The sequence below is a fragment of the Cynocephalus volans genome, chromosome 10, assembly GCF_027409185.1.
Source record: "Cynocephalus volans isolate mCynVol1 chromosome 10, mCynVol1.pri, whole genome shotgun sequence".
In the NCBI taxonomy this organism is placed as follows: domain Eukaryota; kingdom Metazoa; phylum Chordata; class Mammalia; order Dermoptera; family Cynocephalidae; genus Cynocephalus; species Cynocephalus volans.
In genome coordinates this window covers 107806456-107819389 of record NC_084469.1, presented here as the reverse complement: position 1 = coordinate 107819389, position 12934 = coordinate 107806456, and the positions used below count along the sequence as shown (strand labels likewise).

Sequence of the window (12934 nt, the reverse complement as noted above, 5' to 3'; positions counted from 1 at the left end):
GAGAAAGGAAGTGACTTGCCTGAGGTTACACAGTGAGAGAGGGGCCAGCTGGCACCCGAATCCACTCCTGTCCAGCTCCTGGGCCAGAGTTATGCTAACTCACTTATTCCTCAGAACAGCATTTACCCACCTCCTTTTTGAAATCAATATTTATTGAGGCATAACAGAGATACAGGAAAGTGCACCAAAATGTCCAGCTCGATGAATCTTCACAACAGAACACACCCATGTAACCAGCACCCAGCTCAAGAAACAGAACATTTTAAATTTGTGTTGTGTGGGGCCGACCCCGTGTCGCACTCGGGAGAGTGCGGCGCTGGGAGCGCAGCAGCGCTCCCGCCCGCGGGTTCGGATCCTATATAGGGATGACCGGTGCGCTCACTGGCTGAGGCCGGTCACAAATAAAAAAAAAAAAAAAAGATAAATTTGTGTTGTGTGAATTTCACTTCATAAAAAAAAAAAAAGGCTGGGCCAGCCTGTGGCTCACTCGGGAGAGTGCGGTGCTGATAACACCAAGGCCATGGGTTCGGATCCTAGGGAAAAAAAAAAAAATGGCCAGCTCCCAGAAGCCCCCCGTTGGTCCCCCTCCCCAGTGACTAGCCTTTCCAAAGGAAACCAATATCCTGGCTTGTTACACATTGTTTTCCTGCTTTGGAACTTTACATAAACGCACAGGAGAAGAAGGAGGCTGACCAGTTATCTCAGTTGGTTAGAGCACAGTGTTATAACACCAAGGTCAAGGGTTCGGCTCCCCGTATTGGCCAGCGCCACCAAAAAAAAAAAGGACGGACCATTTACATAAACGGAATCACATAGTGTATACTTTAATGGGTTTTTTTTTTTCCCTCAGCATTGTTTGTGATTCTTCCAAGCTCAATCATTCCATAGTTTGTTCATTCTCGTTGCTGTATGGTATTCCACTGTGTGAAGAGACTGCAATTTATTTATTCAACCATCAGTGGACACTTGGGTCGCTTACAGTTTGAAGCTATTATGAATAGTGCCGGTGGGCATGTCTTATTGGGTATCCAGCTAGCAGTGGAACTGCTGAGTCACAGGAGCCCCAGCTAATGGTTTTAATAGCTCATGCCAAATGGTTTTCCAACATGGGTAATTCTGTCCACACTCCAGCCAGCAATGGATGAGAGTTCCAGTTGCTCCATATTCTCACCAGCATTTGTTCAGCATGAACTCATTTTGCAGAGAATTCAATTGAGGCTCAGAGGAGGGGCATGTGCTGCCTCCTGATCAGTGAGAGATTCTGGGTCCTCGCTAGAACCCTGCTGTGCCACCTCTCCTCCACACCCCTCCCTGCATCCTGTCCCCACTATGCAGTCCCAGCTTGGTTGTGGGGTGGGGTGGGACAGACAGGGTCACGTGGAGTCGGGTTCAGCAGGAGGAAGCCAGGCAGGGTGCAGACGGCTGCTGATTCAGGGGCTGGTCAGGAAATCAAGGTAAGAAAGGGAGTGTGTGTGGCCCCCAACGGGTTCCCTGGGGACAGAGCTGAGAGTGGGGAGGGGGCTGAGATGAGGGCAGTTTGTGGGCAGACACTGGGCAGAACTGTCACCCTCTCATTCCCCAGGAGAACCCCTGCTATGGACCCACGGTCGCCGAGCCCAGAATCCCAAACCCAGCCCGCGGCCCCCTCTCTGCTGACTTCCTACCGCTGGCACACAGGGGCCAGTGGGGAGAAGGGGACCAGAGGGTTCCGCTGGGGCCGCCTTGCCGGCTGGGGAAGGGCACTAAGCCACCAGGAGCCCATAGTCAGCAGCCAGCCTGCCCCTCGCTCATTATTCCGTCGAGTCCTCTCTGCACCCCCCAAGGAGTCAAAGACCAGTCGCCTCCGGCTATCCAAGACCCTCTGGGGGAGGCATAAGAACCCATCACTGGAGCAGGATCTGGAGCCACAGGCCCCAGGTACATGGCACCCACACCCCAAGCTTGGGCCGAGCTGGGAGGCCGGATGCTTGGGTCGTGTCTGCCACCAAAGCATCAGCCTTACAGACACAGGAAGTTGTGGGGAGTGCAAAAGCCCAGCAGGAAGTGCCTGGGGCCCAGCTACCCCGTTCCCTCTTTCCACCTAAAGAGGGGTGAGGGGAGTTGCCAGGGACCTGTGGGCAGGTGGTCCAGCCTGAGGAAGGGGCAAAGAATAGACCCACAGTGGTACTGTCCAGATGCCAAATGGTCCTTGACTCCACCATGTCTCTCCTCGTGTACAGTGGTCCAGGATCATCCTCTTCTACCTAAACATCCATCTGAGCCGCCTCCCACTCTCCTGTTTTTTTTTTCTAGCCTCCATGTCTTAGTGCCTTCACTTCCTTGAGCCTCAGCTTCCCCTTCAGTTAAATGAGAATAATGATTCCCACCTTGAAGGGTGTATCATTTCGTTTGTTCATGTTCATTCATTCATTCAAGCAGAGGTTTGTTGAGCATTTACTGCGTGCCAGGACTTGATTTTAGGCACTGAGGACACAGCAGTGAACAAGAGAAATGATACTCCCCACCCCGCGGAGCTCACAGTGTAGTGGGGGTGACAGACAGCAAACGAGTCAGCAAGAAAAAAACAGATGGTGCTAAGTGTCACGCAGAGGGATCTAAAGGGCAATGAGTGTCATGAGGATTAGAGCTCAGGAGTGTAGCACGAGCCCAGGATCCAGCATATTTTAAGTGATCCATTAATAAGTGGGAGTTATCACTTATTGCCCCTAGTGGTAAAACAAGGTAACAGACAGGTAATCTGGGAGGGTTGATTCAGCCCTGTTTCCTGGAAACTCATTTAATTCTCACCATTCATAAACCCATTTTGCAGAGACATCCCTCCAGCCCCTCCAGGGTGTCAGATATTGCTTACTCCATAGGATCCAGAGAGAGCTCTCCAACAAGCAGACCTACTCTTTACTTGCTCAAACACCTCCCATGGCTCCCCTCAGCCCTCAGGATAAAACCCCAGTTCCTCCAACTGGCTCCCAAGGCCCTGTACCAATCTCCTCCTGGATCTTCCCCTCCAGCCTCCAATTCCTCCAATTCCTCCAGCCCTCCTTGCCTTTCTCTTTATTTACCTGGGCCTTGCCCTTCCCAGCCATTGCTCAAATTGCTCTGGCCACCTTCTCTTTCATCTCTGCTTGTCTGAATCCAACCTGCTGTGCAAAAGTTAGCACAGACTCTCTGGGAGGCCGTCCCTGACCCATTGACCACTACTTCCCCTTCCCCAAGAAAGAGACCTCCCCCTACCACAAACTTTCTCTGTTCCTTTCTCAAACTTTGAATACTTTCCACCTGAGATAAGCTATTTATGTAAGGAACCAAGCCTCCTGTCCTGATTTATAATCTCTTGGACCTACCCACTGTCTTGGTTAAGAGAAAAACGTTGGTGTCTGAAGCCAGGCTCAACCACTCACAAACTGTGTGACCCTGGACAAGTCGCTCAAGCACTCTGGGCCTCGGTTATAATAGCCCTTTGAATGGATTTTGGGGGATTGAAGGAGAGAAGGCATGTGGAGCAATAAACATAGTATTGGGGACATAGTAGGTGGGCTGTGTCCATTACCCATGGTTAGTGGGGTTGGGGCCCAGAGACAGTTGAAGATTTGCCCAAGGTCATACAGCCTGACATAGCTGCTGGGAGTGGGGGACACTTAGGAGGGAAACCCCAATGAACATTGCTGTTGAGAAAAGGGCTCTTAGGTTCTCCAGAGCCTCCTCCTCTTCCTAGAGCCAGAGACAGAGCCGGAGCCCCCTGCCACACAGATCCCTGAGGCCCCTACACCTGATGTACCTGTCTGGGACATTGGGGGCTTCACCCTACTCGATGGGAGGCTGGTGCTGCTTGGGGGTGAGGAGGAGGTGAGAGAGGGGACATGGGCAAGGGGAGGAAAGGAGGGAAAGGGAGGAGGATAGTTCAGAGGCTGGGTGGGAAGGAGGATAATGGAAAGATGTCTGCCTGTCCCTCTGTCTGCCTGCCTCCCCTTTCTGACTGCCCACTGCTGTGAGAGAACAGGGTCCTCGCCGGCCCCGGATGGGAAGTGCTAGCTCTGAGGGCAGCATCCAAGTGGCCATGGGGAACCTCAGGGATCCAGGTAAGCTGGATGGAGAGGGTTGGGGCACTTGGGAGCCTCTCGAAATGGGGCAGAATCTAAAATGATCCCGACCCCAACCTCCCGCCTCTGACCTCCCACAGATCGGATCCCTGGGAAGACTGAGCCAGAGGCTGCTGGACCCAACCAGGTCCACAACGTTCGGGTAAGGCAGCCAGTGGAGGGTGGGATGGGGGAAAGAGCAAAGACTCCCAGACCTCAGAGCTGAAAGGGCATTCCTACTGGGTGATCTGGGGCAGGTTGCTGATCCTCTCTGGACCTCAGCATCCCTGTCTGCCAGCTGGAGCTAATGAGAGAACCTTCCTCTCAGGGCTGCTTATGAGAAGACAATAGAGAATTCAGGAAATATGATTGATGCTTTAGAAATGGGAGCTGTTGGCTGCCCTTATTATTCCTGTTAATACAGCCTGAGCTTGGTCAAGACCAGCAGATCCTCTGGGACAGCCTGGGAGGGAAGGAGCGCAGGGTTCTGCCCAGCTGACATCCTCCTCCTCTCAGGGGTTACTCAAGAGGCTGAAAGAGAAGAAAAAGGTCAGGTCGGAGCTGGGAGCCAATGCTGCCCGGGATGGGTAAGGGTCTCTGAGGGGCTGGAGGGGCTGGGGTTCTATGTTGACCCCTTCCCTTCCTCCTGCCTATCATTCTGACCTTCATCAAACACTCCCTGTAGCCTCCTCCCTGTTTTGCTCCATCTCAGGTGACACTGGGGCTGCTGAAAGACCCTAGCACGGAGCCAGCTAGGTTGAAGGTGGGGGCAGAGTCTGACACAATAACTCTAAAATGGGAGCTAAATCAATGCCCTGGTCCGGGAGGGTCAGGGAAGGGACCCTTGAGCTGAGGTCTGAATGATGGATGGAAGTTAACTAGACCAAGAGGCTGAAAAAAGTGACAAGAACAAGGGTCAGGGTGACTGGAGCTCAGAAAGTGAGGGATTAAGTGAAAGGAGATGAGGTCAAAAGGTGACAAGGGCTGGACTATAGGAGGTCATGCAGACCACTATGAGAAGTCTGGTTTATACTAAAAGCAATGAGGCACCGTGTTGGGGCTTACAGACTGGAAGAGACAGGCTCCAATTTAGGTTCAGGACCATTCTGGCCTTCCTTTACCTTCCAGGCTGTGGCGGGTGTGGTGGGAGGGGGAAGAGGGAGGAATGATCGCTTGCTAACAGCCCTCCTCTCCAGACCCCCCAGTGCTCTGGGCTCTAGAGAATCGCTGGCCACACTCTCGGAGCTGGACCTGGGCGCCGAGCGGGACGTCCGGGTCTGGCCACTGCACCCTAGCCTCCTGGGGGAGCCTCACTGCTTCCAGGTAAGTGCAGGCAACCCCCCCCCCCCCACACACACACACGCCTCGGTCCCACCCTCCACACTTTGGCCTCTACCACAACCTTGGATCCCCCGCCCCAATAGGTAACGTGGGCTGGCGGGAGTCGCTGCTTCTCTTGTCGCTCAGCCGCTGAGAGAGACCGCTGGATCGAGGACCTTCGTCGCCACTTCCAGCCCAGCCAGGTCATTGCCCGGGGAAAAGCCCAACACGGAGACCCAGCCCGCAAGCCGGGACCCTTCCACGCTTCCCAAATCCGGCTTGTGCCATAGTCCCTCCCCTGAAGCACATCGCCCGGCCTAGACCTTCGCAACCTCTCCGAGACTTCCCTCACACTGATTTGCAGCTCACTATATATCAGACCCGCCCTTCTCTTCAGTCCTGGCCGTATTAGCACCCAAAGCCCAACCTGCCAGGTGATCGCCAAGTCCTCGCTCCACGGCTACTTTTACATACTGCGGAGCCCCAATCTCTCCCATATACCCTGGAAAAGCTAGAAGGCTTCCGCGTAGCTATCTCGGCCCCCCCGTGCCCCCAACCTTTTCCCTCTGGGGCCCAGCGATCTCCCCGGGGACACCGAGCACCAGGTTCGAGGCCCCGCGCTTCACCAGCGGTCGAGCCGGGATCTGCGCCTTCCAGCGCCCAAGCCTCCAAAATGTTCCTCCCACCCCATTCCCGTCCGCAGGATAACGTGGAGCGGGAAGAGACGTGGCTGAGCGTGTGGGTGCACGAAGCCAAGGGGCTGCCCCGGGCGGCGGCGGGGGCCCCGGGCTTACGCGCCGAACTGTGGCTGGACGGCGCGCTGCTGGCTCGCACTGCGCCGCGGGCCGGCCCAGGCCAGCTCTTCTGGGCAGAGCGCTTCCACTTCGAGGCGCTACCACCGGCGCGTCGCCTGTCGTTCCGGCTGCGAGGCTCGGGCCCGGGAGGCGCGGCGCTGGGCCGTGTGGCGCTGGCGTTGGAGGAGCTGAGCGTCCCCCGAGCTCCCGCCTCCGGCCTGGAGCGCTGGTTTCCTTTGCTCGGGGCGCCGGCGGGCGCAGCGCTCAGAGCGCGGATCCGGGCGAGACGTTTGCGAGTGCTGCCGTCTGAGCGCTACAAGGAGCTGGCCGAGTTCCTCACCTTCCACTACGCGAGCCTCTGTGGGGCTCTCGAGCCCCTGCTACCTGCTCAGGCCAAGGAGGAGCTGGCAGCCGCCATGGTGCGCGTGCTGCGGGCCACTGGCCGGGCACAGGTGCGGCGTCGCGACGGTGCGGACCGGGGTGACGAGGGCAACCGAGAGCACGCTCTGGGAGTGGGGTGGTGGGCAGGACCTGAGCAGTACCTGTAAGGGGCGGGGCACCTTGGAGCCTAAGCTTTAGGTGTACGGGACGGGCCAAGGGTTAGGATTCCCCCGGCTGAGACTGCACCTCACACAACGTGCCCCATGCCCAGGCATTGGTGACAGACCTGGGCACGGCAGAACTGGCGCGCTGTGGAGGCCGCGAGGCGCTGCTGTTCCGGGAGAACACACTGGCCACCAAGGCCATCGACGAGTACATGAAGCTGGTGGCACAGGATTACCTCCAGGAGACACTGGGTGAGCTGAGTGTGTGTGTGTGTGTGTGTGTGTGTGTGTGTGTGTGTGTGTGTGAGGCCATCGACGAGTACATGAAGCTGGTGGCACAGGATTACCTCCAGGAGACACTGGGTGAGCTGAGTGTGTGTGTGTGTGTGTGTGTGTGTGTGTGTGTGTGTGTGTGTGTGTCGATGTCAGAGGCTTGCTGGGTGGTCTGGAGGAACCAGGAGTTCTGGGAGTCCCTGGGTAACCTGGATTCTGGTAATGGGTGGTGCTTTTGAGGTGCTAGGATCCTAGGGGCAATTGGGAGCTCCCGAAGTTGTTAGGCACCTCCAGAGTAAGTTGGATATAGGGTCGGAGGCTGGGTGTAGTGGATTTTGGTAGTCATGGCCCGGACCCCTGTCTGGCTGTGTTGTGCTGCAGGGCAGGTTGTTCGGCATCTCTGTGCCTCCACTGAGGACTGTGAGGTGGACCCCAGCAAGTGCCCAGCCCCAGAGCTGCCTGAGCACCAAGACAGACTTCGAAACAGCTGCAAGGAGGTGTTCGAAACCATCATCCACTCCTATGAGTGAGAATCAGGGCCTCAGCACCTGAGCACCCCTACCTGTCAGCTACCATGCTAACCCTGACCCCAAATTTGCTAAATCTGGCGCCTATATCCCCAATGCCATGCTGTCTGCCAAGTAATCTGGGACCCAGGTCCTTGTCCTCTGACTACAGGTGATTCCACACCCCAATTCCATGCTACTGACCCTAGTTAACATAGGATCTCAATCCTATGAATCTCGGATTCCAGATGATGCCATGCCCCCAATCCCGTGACCCATGAGCTTAAGAGACCCTCTACCCCAAATCGCATGCAGCCAGTCACATGAAATCTGCAATTACAGTCCCTTGACCTCTGACCCTAGGCTAACCTGCATGCCTAATCTCTGACCTCAATCCCATGACTTCTGACCCTAGGCTGTCATTCTAATCCCATCCTACTCCACATCATGTATTCTGGCACCCCAATCTCATGTCTAATTATAACTACATCCCAAGCTCATGACCTCTGTCTCCATGTGACCCTGTACCCCCAACTCTAAGAGTATTGACTCCAGAGGTTGCCATAACTACACCATAAGCCCTGACCCCAAGCAGACCCATAACCCCAAGCAGCATTATCCCCGATGTCCCCAGTCCTGGAACCTAGACCTTAGGTTCAGTGAAAAGGAAGCCTACATGGGCTTCATGAATAGCTTGCTGGAGGATTATGGACCAGCCATGCAACGATTCCTGGATGCCTGACCCCTGACCTTATGACCTTGACCTTTATGCCCCTAGCCTCGCCCTCTGACCATTGCGTCTTCCACCCCAGCTGGTTCCCAGCAGAGTTGGGGACCGTGTTCTCAGGCTGGCGAGAAGCATGCAAGGCACATGGCTCTGAGGTGCTGGGCCCCCGACTGGTATGTGCCTCCCTCTTCCTGCGACTCCTGTGCCCGGCCATCCTGTCACCCAGCCTCTTTGGCCTGGCACCAGAGCACCCAGCACCAGGCCCAGCCCGCACCCTCACACTGATTGCCAAAGTCATCCAGAACCTCGCCAATCATGCCCCGTAGGTGCTGGGACACTGGGGGACCCATGCTGAGGGTGTGGGGTGGCAGGTGCCTGACCTGGCTCACCCAGACTGGCCCCAACCCAGGTTTGGTGAGAAAGAAGCCTACATGAGCTTCATGAATAGCTTCCTGGAGGATCATGGACCAGCCATGCAACGCTTCCTGGACCAGGTGGCCATGGTGGATGTGGACGCCTCACCCAGTGGTTACCAGGGCAGTGGCGACCTGGCCCTTCAGTTGGCGGTCCTGCATGCCCAGCTCTGCACAATCTTTGCTGAGCTTGACCAGGTATGGCCTGAGCCCAGAGCCCACGAGGACACGGGGTAGGGAGGCAAGAAGACTGGGGGGCTCTGGCCCCAGTGAGTTTGCTCAGCATCCTCTCTGCATGCCTCGCCAGACAACCTGTGACAGCCTGGAACCGCTGCCCACCATCCTGCGAGCCATCGAAGAGGGCCGGCCTGTACCAGTGTCTGTGCCAATGCGTCTCCCCATGCCCCGAACCCAGGTCCACTCCAGGTAACCTCAGATCTGGCTTCTGATGGGTGGGAGCAGAGGCAGGGCTCAGACTGAGGTCAGAAGTGAAAATAGATCATGTCAGGAGTCAAGAGAAGGGTCTTGGTGGGGTCAGTGTCAGAAACAGTGTAAGACAGAGGTCAGAAGCTGAAGAAGGGGTCATGTAAGGAGTCTGGGAGAGGCTTACAATGTGCGCAGAGGGCAGGCAGTCACATGATCAGATTAGAGTACAAGGTGGGGATTGGGGTCATGTCAGAGGTCAGGGAGATGTTGCCCCTTGTGTTAGAGAGAGAAAGTAATGTTGTGTTCAGAGATGAGTGTCATATTTCAGTCAGAGGTTGTGGATGGGGTCAAATCAGGGGTCAGATTGGGGTCAGATGTTAACATGCAGTCATCAAAAGTTACAGGTTTATATTATAAGAAGAGGTCAGACCCAGGCCAAATAGGGGTCAAGGTTATAAGCAAAGTCATATTTAGAGTCACAGGTCACGGACCACGTTCTATGAGGTATCAGAGACAGGGTCAGCTTAAGGTCAAAGGTTAGAGAGAAGATGGGGTCACGTTGGGAAGGACAAGGGTGCTCTTTTGAGTAGAGGTCAAGTCCAGAATCAGATTGGAATCAGAAAGGATCAGGTCAAGGGTCACATTGCAGAATGAGACTGAAGGTTAGATTGGGGTCAAGCAAGGGTCATAGAGAGCATAGTATTGTAGTCAGAAGTCAAGGACAGGGTCTCATCAGGGTCAGAGGTCAAAATGTGATTTTATCAAGGGCAGGTTAACATAGAAAGGAAAGATCAGGGGTGAAGTCACTTCTGGTCAAAGATCTCACGTGATGGGGGGCTGGTCTGTGGCTCACTTGGGAGAGTGTGGTGCTGACAACACCAAGTCAAGGGTTGAGATCCCCTTACCAGACATCTTTAAAAAAAAAAATCGTGATGGGGTCATCTCGGGAGCCATTTGGGGTCTCAGCTCCCCTATCCCACCCCCAGCTTCTCTGCAGGGGAAAAGCCTGGCTTCCTGGCCCCACGGGACCTCCCCAAGCATACTCCTCTCATCTCCAAGAGCCAGTCCCTGCGCAGTGTTCTCGGCGCAGGGAGTTGGGCCCGGCCTCGGCCTGAAGAGGAGCGGCCCCTGCGGCGGTCCCGGCCAGTGCAGCGCACGCAGAGTGTCCCCGCCAGGCGCCCCACCCGTCGCCGCCCGTCTGCGGGTCCCCGGCCACGACCCAAAGGCTCTCTGAGCACAGGCCCCGCGCCCAGTGGCCGGCCCTGGACCAGGGTCTTTGCCTCACTTCCTCGGAAGCCGTCGGTGCCCTGGCAGCGCCAGCTGGACCAGCCGCGGGATCGAGACCAGGCACTGGGCACGTACAGACCCGTGGGCCAGGTGAGAAGTCCAGCCCAGCTCCGTGGGGCGTGGGGGTCAGATAGGGACCGGACTAGGAAAACTCTAAAAGCCAGGCAAGTCTGGGTTCAAATACAGAACTTGCTGCGCTGTGTGACCCTGGGCCTAGCCCGACCCTCTCTGAGCCACGGATGCCCCTCTGTACAGCAGGAGCGATGATCCCCAACGGGGCAGGGCGGCGATATGGCTGAGCGCTTGTGGCTGGAAGGTCAGAGTCTCCGGGGAGAGGAAGGGGAGGGACGACGGGTCAGATAACAGCTGCGCTCTCTCCACAGCTGGCAGAGCTGCAGTGCGAAGTGGCCGCGCTGCGCGAGGAGCAGAAAGTACTGTCCCGCCTCGTGGAGTCGCTGAGCACCCACATCCGGGCCTTGACCGAGCAGCAGGAGCAGCTGCGGGGCCAGCTGCAGGACCTGGACTGCAGGCTCATAGAGGGGTGAGCCCCGCCCTCTCCATTAGCTCCGTCCCCAGATGGTCGCGCTCCAATCAGGTCTTCCCAGGCCCGGCTTTCATTCAGTACCTGCTTCTCAGTCAGTGCCGCCCACCTCATGCCTGGAGCGGCCACGCCCCCAACTCAGCCCCGCCCTCAATGCGCCTGTTCAGGCCCCGCCTCTTGGTCAACCCCGCCCCCAGGTGGGCCCGCCCCACACAGGTCTGCCAAGGCTCCTGGCAGATCCGCTCATCCAGGCCCCATCACTCAATCAACCCCGCCCAACCAGGCCAGGGGTCAGGACTGAGATATCTCAATCTGGAAGCTCCCCTATCCAGTCATGACCACACCCAGGACTGGCCAAGCCCCGTCTCCAAGGGTTGATTGATTGTCCTTTCATCCTTACCATTCCAAGCTCTCATCCGACCCTTGTAGGGACAGGACATATTGAGGCCCCCGCCCCACAATCTGAACAAGCCCCGCCGTCACTCCAAGCTCCGCCCTCTGAACCCCTGGCTCTCAAACCAGGAGCTAGAAGGGACGTCCGCAGCCTCTGACCTTCCCCCCTTGCCCCTGACCCCCACAGGACCTTGGAGTTGGCTCCAGAGCGCAGCCTGCCAAGCAGTGATGGCCACAGGCTGAAAAGTCTGGTGAGACACCTGCCCGAGCCCTGGGCGGTGGGGAAGTGAGGGTCGGGATGCAATCCCCCCTGGCTCTGAGCCCATCACCCCTGCCTCCCCAGGAGCACCGCCTGACTGAGATGGAGAGTACTCAGGCCCAGCTGAAGGATGCTGTACAAGGTCTGCAGCTTCTTCCAAGGATGCCTGGGTCCCAGAGCCAGCCACTGCCCCTCAAAGCACCATGCATCAATGGAGACACCACCTGATAGGTGTCCATCCCACCCCACGTGGTCTGGGAGCAGAGAGATAGCCATCTCAGGGAGGTATCTGACCCTGCCTTAGCCCTACAGTGGGGTGTCAAGCTGTAGGTGCCAACCACTACAGCACTATGAGGTTGCCGAATAAAATCTTGATTTCATTCACATCGGTGGTTTCTTTGCCCCTAAGAATTGCCAATCAGAGAGCACTCTCCCAACCCCCATTCAGCTCTTCTAAATTCTCCCCTGATCAGAAGTCGCATGCTGAGGGTAATGTAAGCAGGTTCTCACCAGCTGTGTGACCTTAGGCCACCATTTCTTCATCTATAACATGGATCTAAAATTCCCTACGTAGTGGAAGACCCATAATTAAAAGTGTTCGATAAAAAGCATTCATCATTGTTATGTGCATCACTAGCCTCTCAATGAATCATGAATCTCACCCCCACCAATCCTCAGGCTGCAGATGAAAGAATCTTCCTAGGTCCGAAATCCCAAACCAGCTCCCTCATGGAAGGGAGGACAGGGGTCTGGGAGGTGGATGAAGGAAGGGTGGGTAGGTGAGCTCTGTAGGTAAACGGTTGGGTAGGCATTTGAACCATAGGTGAGTGGATGGGTGAGGGATAGGGTGAATGGAGCAATAGGCAGATGGTTAGCATTTGCTGAGTGTTTAACCTCCTGGTAGGTGAATAGTTGGATAGGTGGCTAAACAGGATGAATATGCCTAGAAAAGCCTGGCTCATAGTAGGAAATAAATATTTGAATTGAATAAATGATTATATATATTATATGTACATTTGTTGAGGTCTTCTGAGACTCTGAGCTGGGCAGTAGGGAAACAGTGATGAACTAGACAGACAGGACCCCTGTCATCATGGAGCTCACACTGTAGTGGAGAGGACAAACACAAACATGCAATTGGTGGATGGATGTTCTGGTGGCTGGGTGGAAGGATGTGTGTAGGGATGGTTGGGAACTTGCATGGTTATATGGATAAGTAGATATTTGCTTGGGTGGTGGAAGGGTGGGTTGTGTGGGTGCTCGGGTGGGTGGATATCTGGCTAACTGGATCCGATGTTGGTTGAGTAGTGGGTAGATGGGAAGTGGATGGGTGGTTTGAGTGGGTGTTTGGCCGGATGAATAGGTGGTTACAGG

General features: G+C 55.8%; 1 protein-coding gene across 3 annotated transcripts; it reads left to right on the top strand.

Moving 5' to 3' along the window:
• The first annotated feature begins 1595 nt into the window (after window positions 1-1595).
• On the top strand, window positions 1596-11828 carry RASAL3 (RAS protein activator like 3). Of its 3 annotated transcripts, none has more exons than XM_063112316.1 (17): window positions 1596-1910; window positions 3694-3843; window positions 3998-4076; window positions 4178-4239; window positions 4593-4630; window positions 5273-5399; window positions 5501-5599; window positions 6100-6642; window positions 6843-6987; window positions 7390-7534; window positions 8327-8563; window positions 8651-8852; window positions 8962-9080; window positions 10067-10457; window positions 10751-10908; window positions 11489-11552; window positions 11645-11828. In XM_063112316.1, exons 1-17 carry the CDS (start codon window positions 1596-1598, stop codon window positions 11786-11788), a joined length of 3018 nt encoding a protein of 1005 aa, XP_062968386.1. In that variant the 3' UTR covers window positions 11789-11828. The 3 variants fall into 3 exon arrangements, with proteins under 3 accessions (XP_062968386.1, XP_062968384.1, XP_062968385.1); XM_063112314.1 differs by having other exon boundaries at window positions 4593-4663; window positions 7390-7520; window positions 8307-8563; XM_063112315.1 differs by having other exon boundaries at window positions 4593-4663.
• Window positions 11829-12934: the final 1106 nt, after the last annotated feature.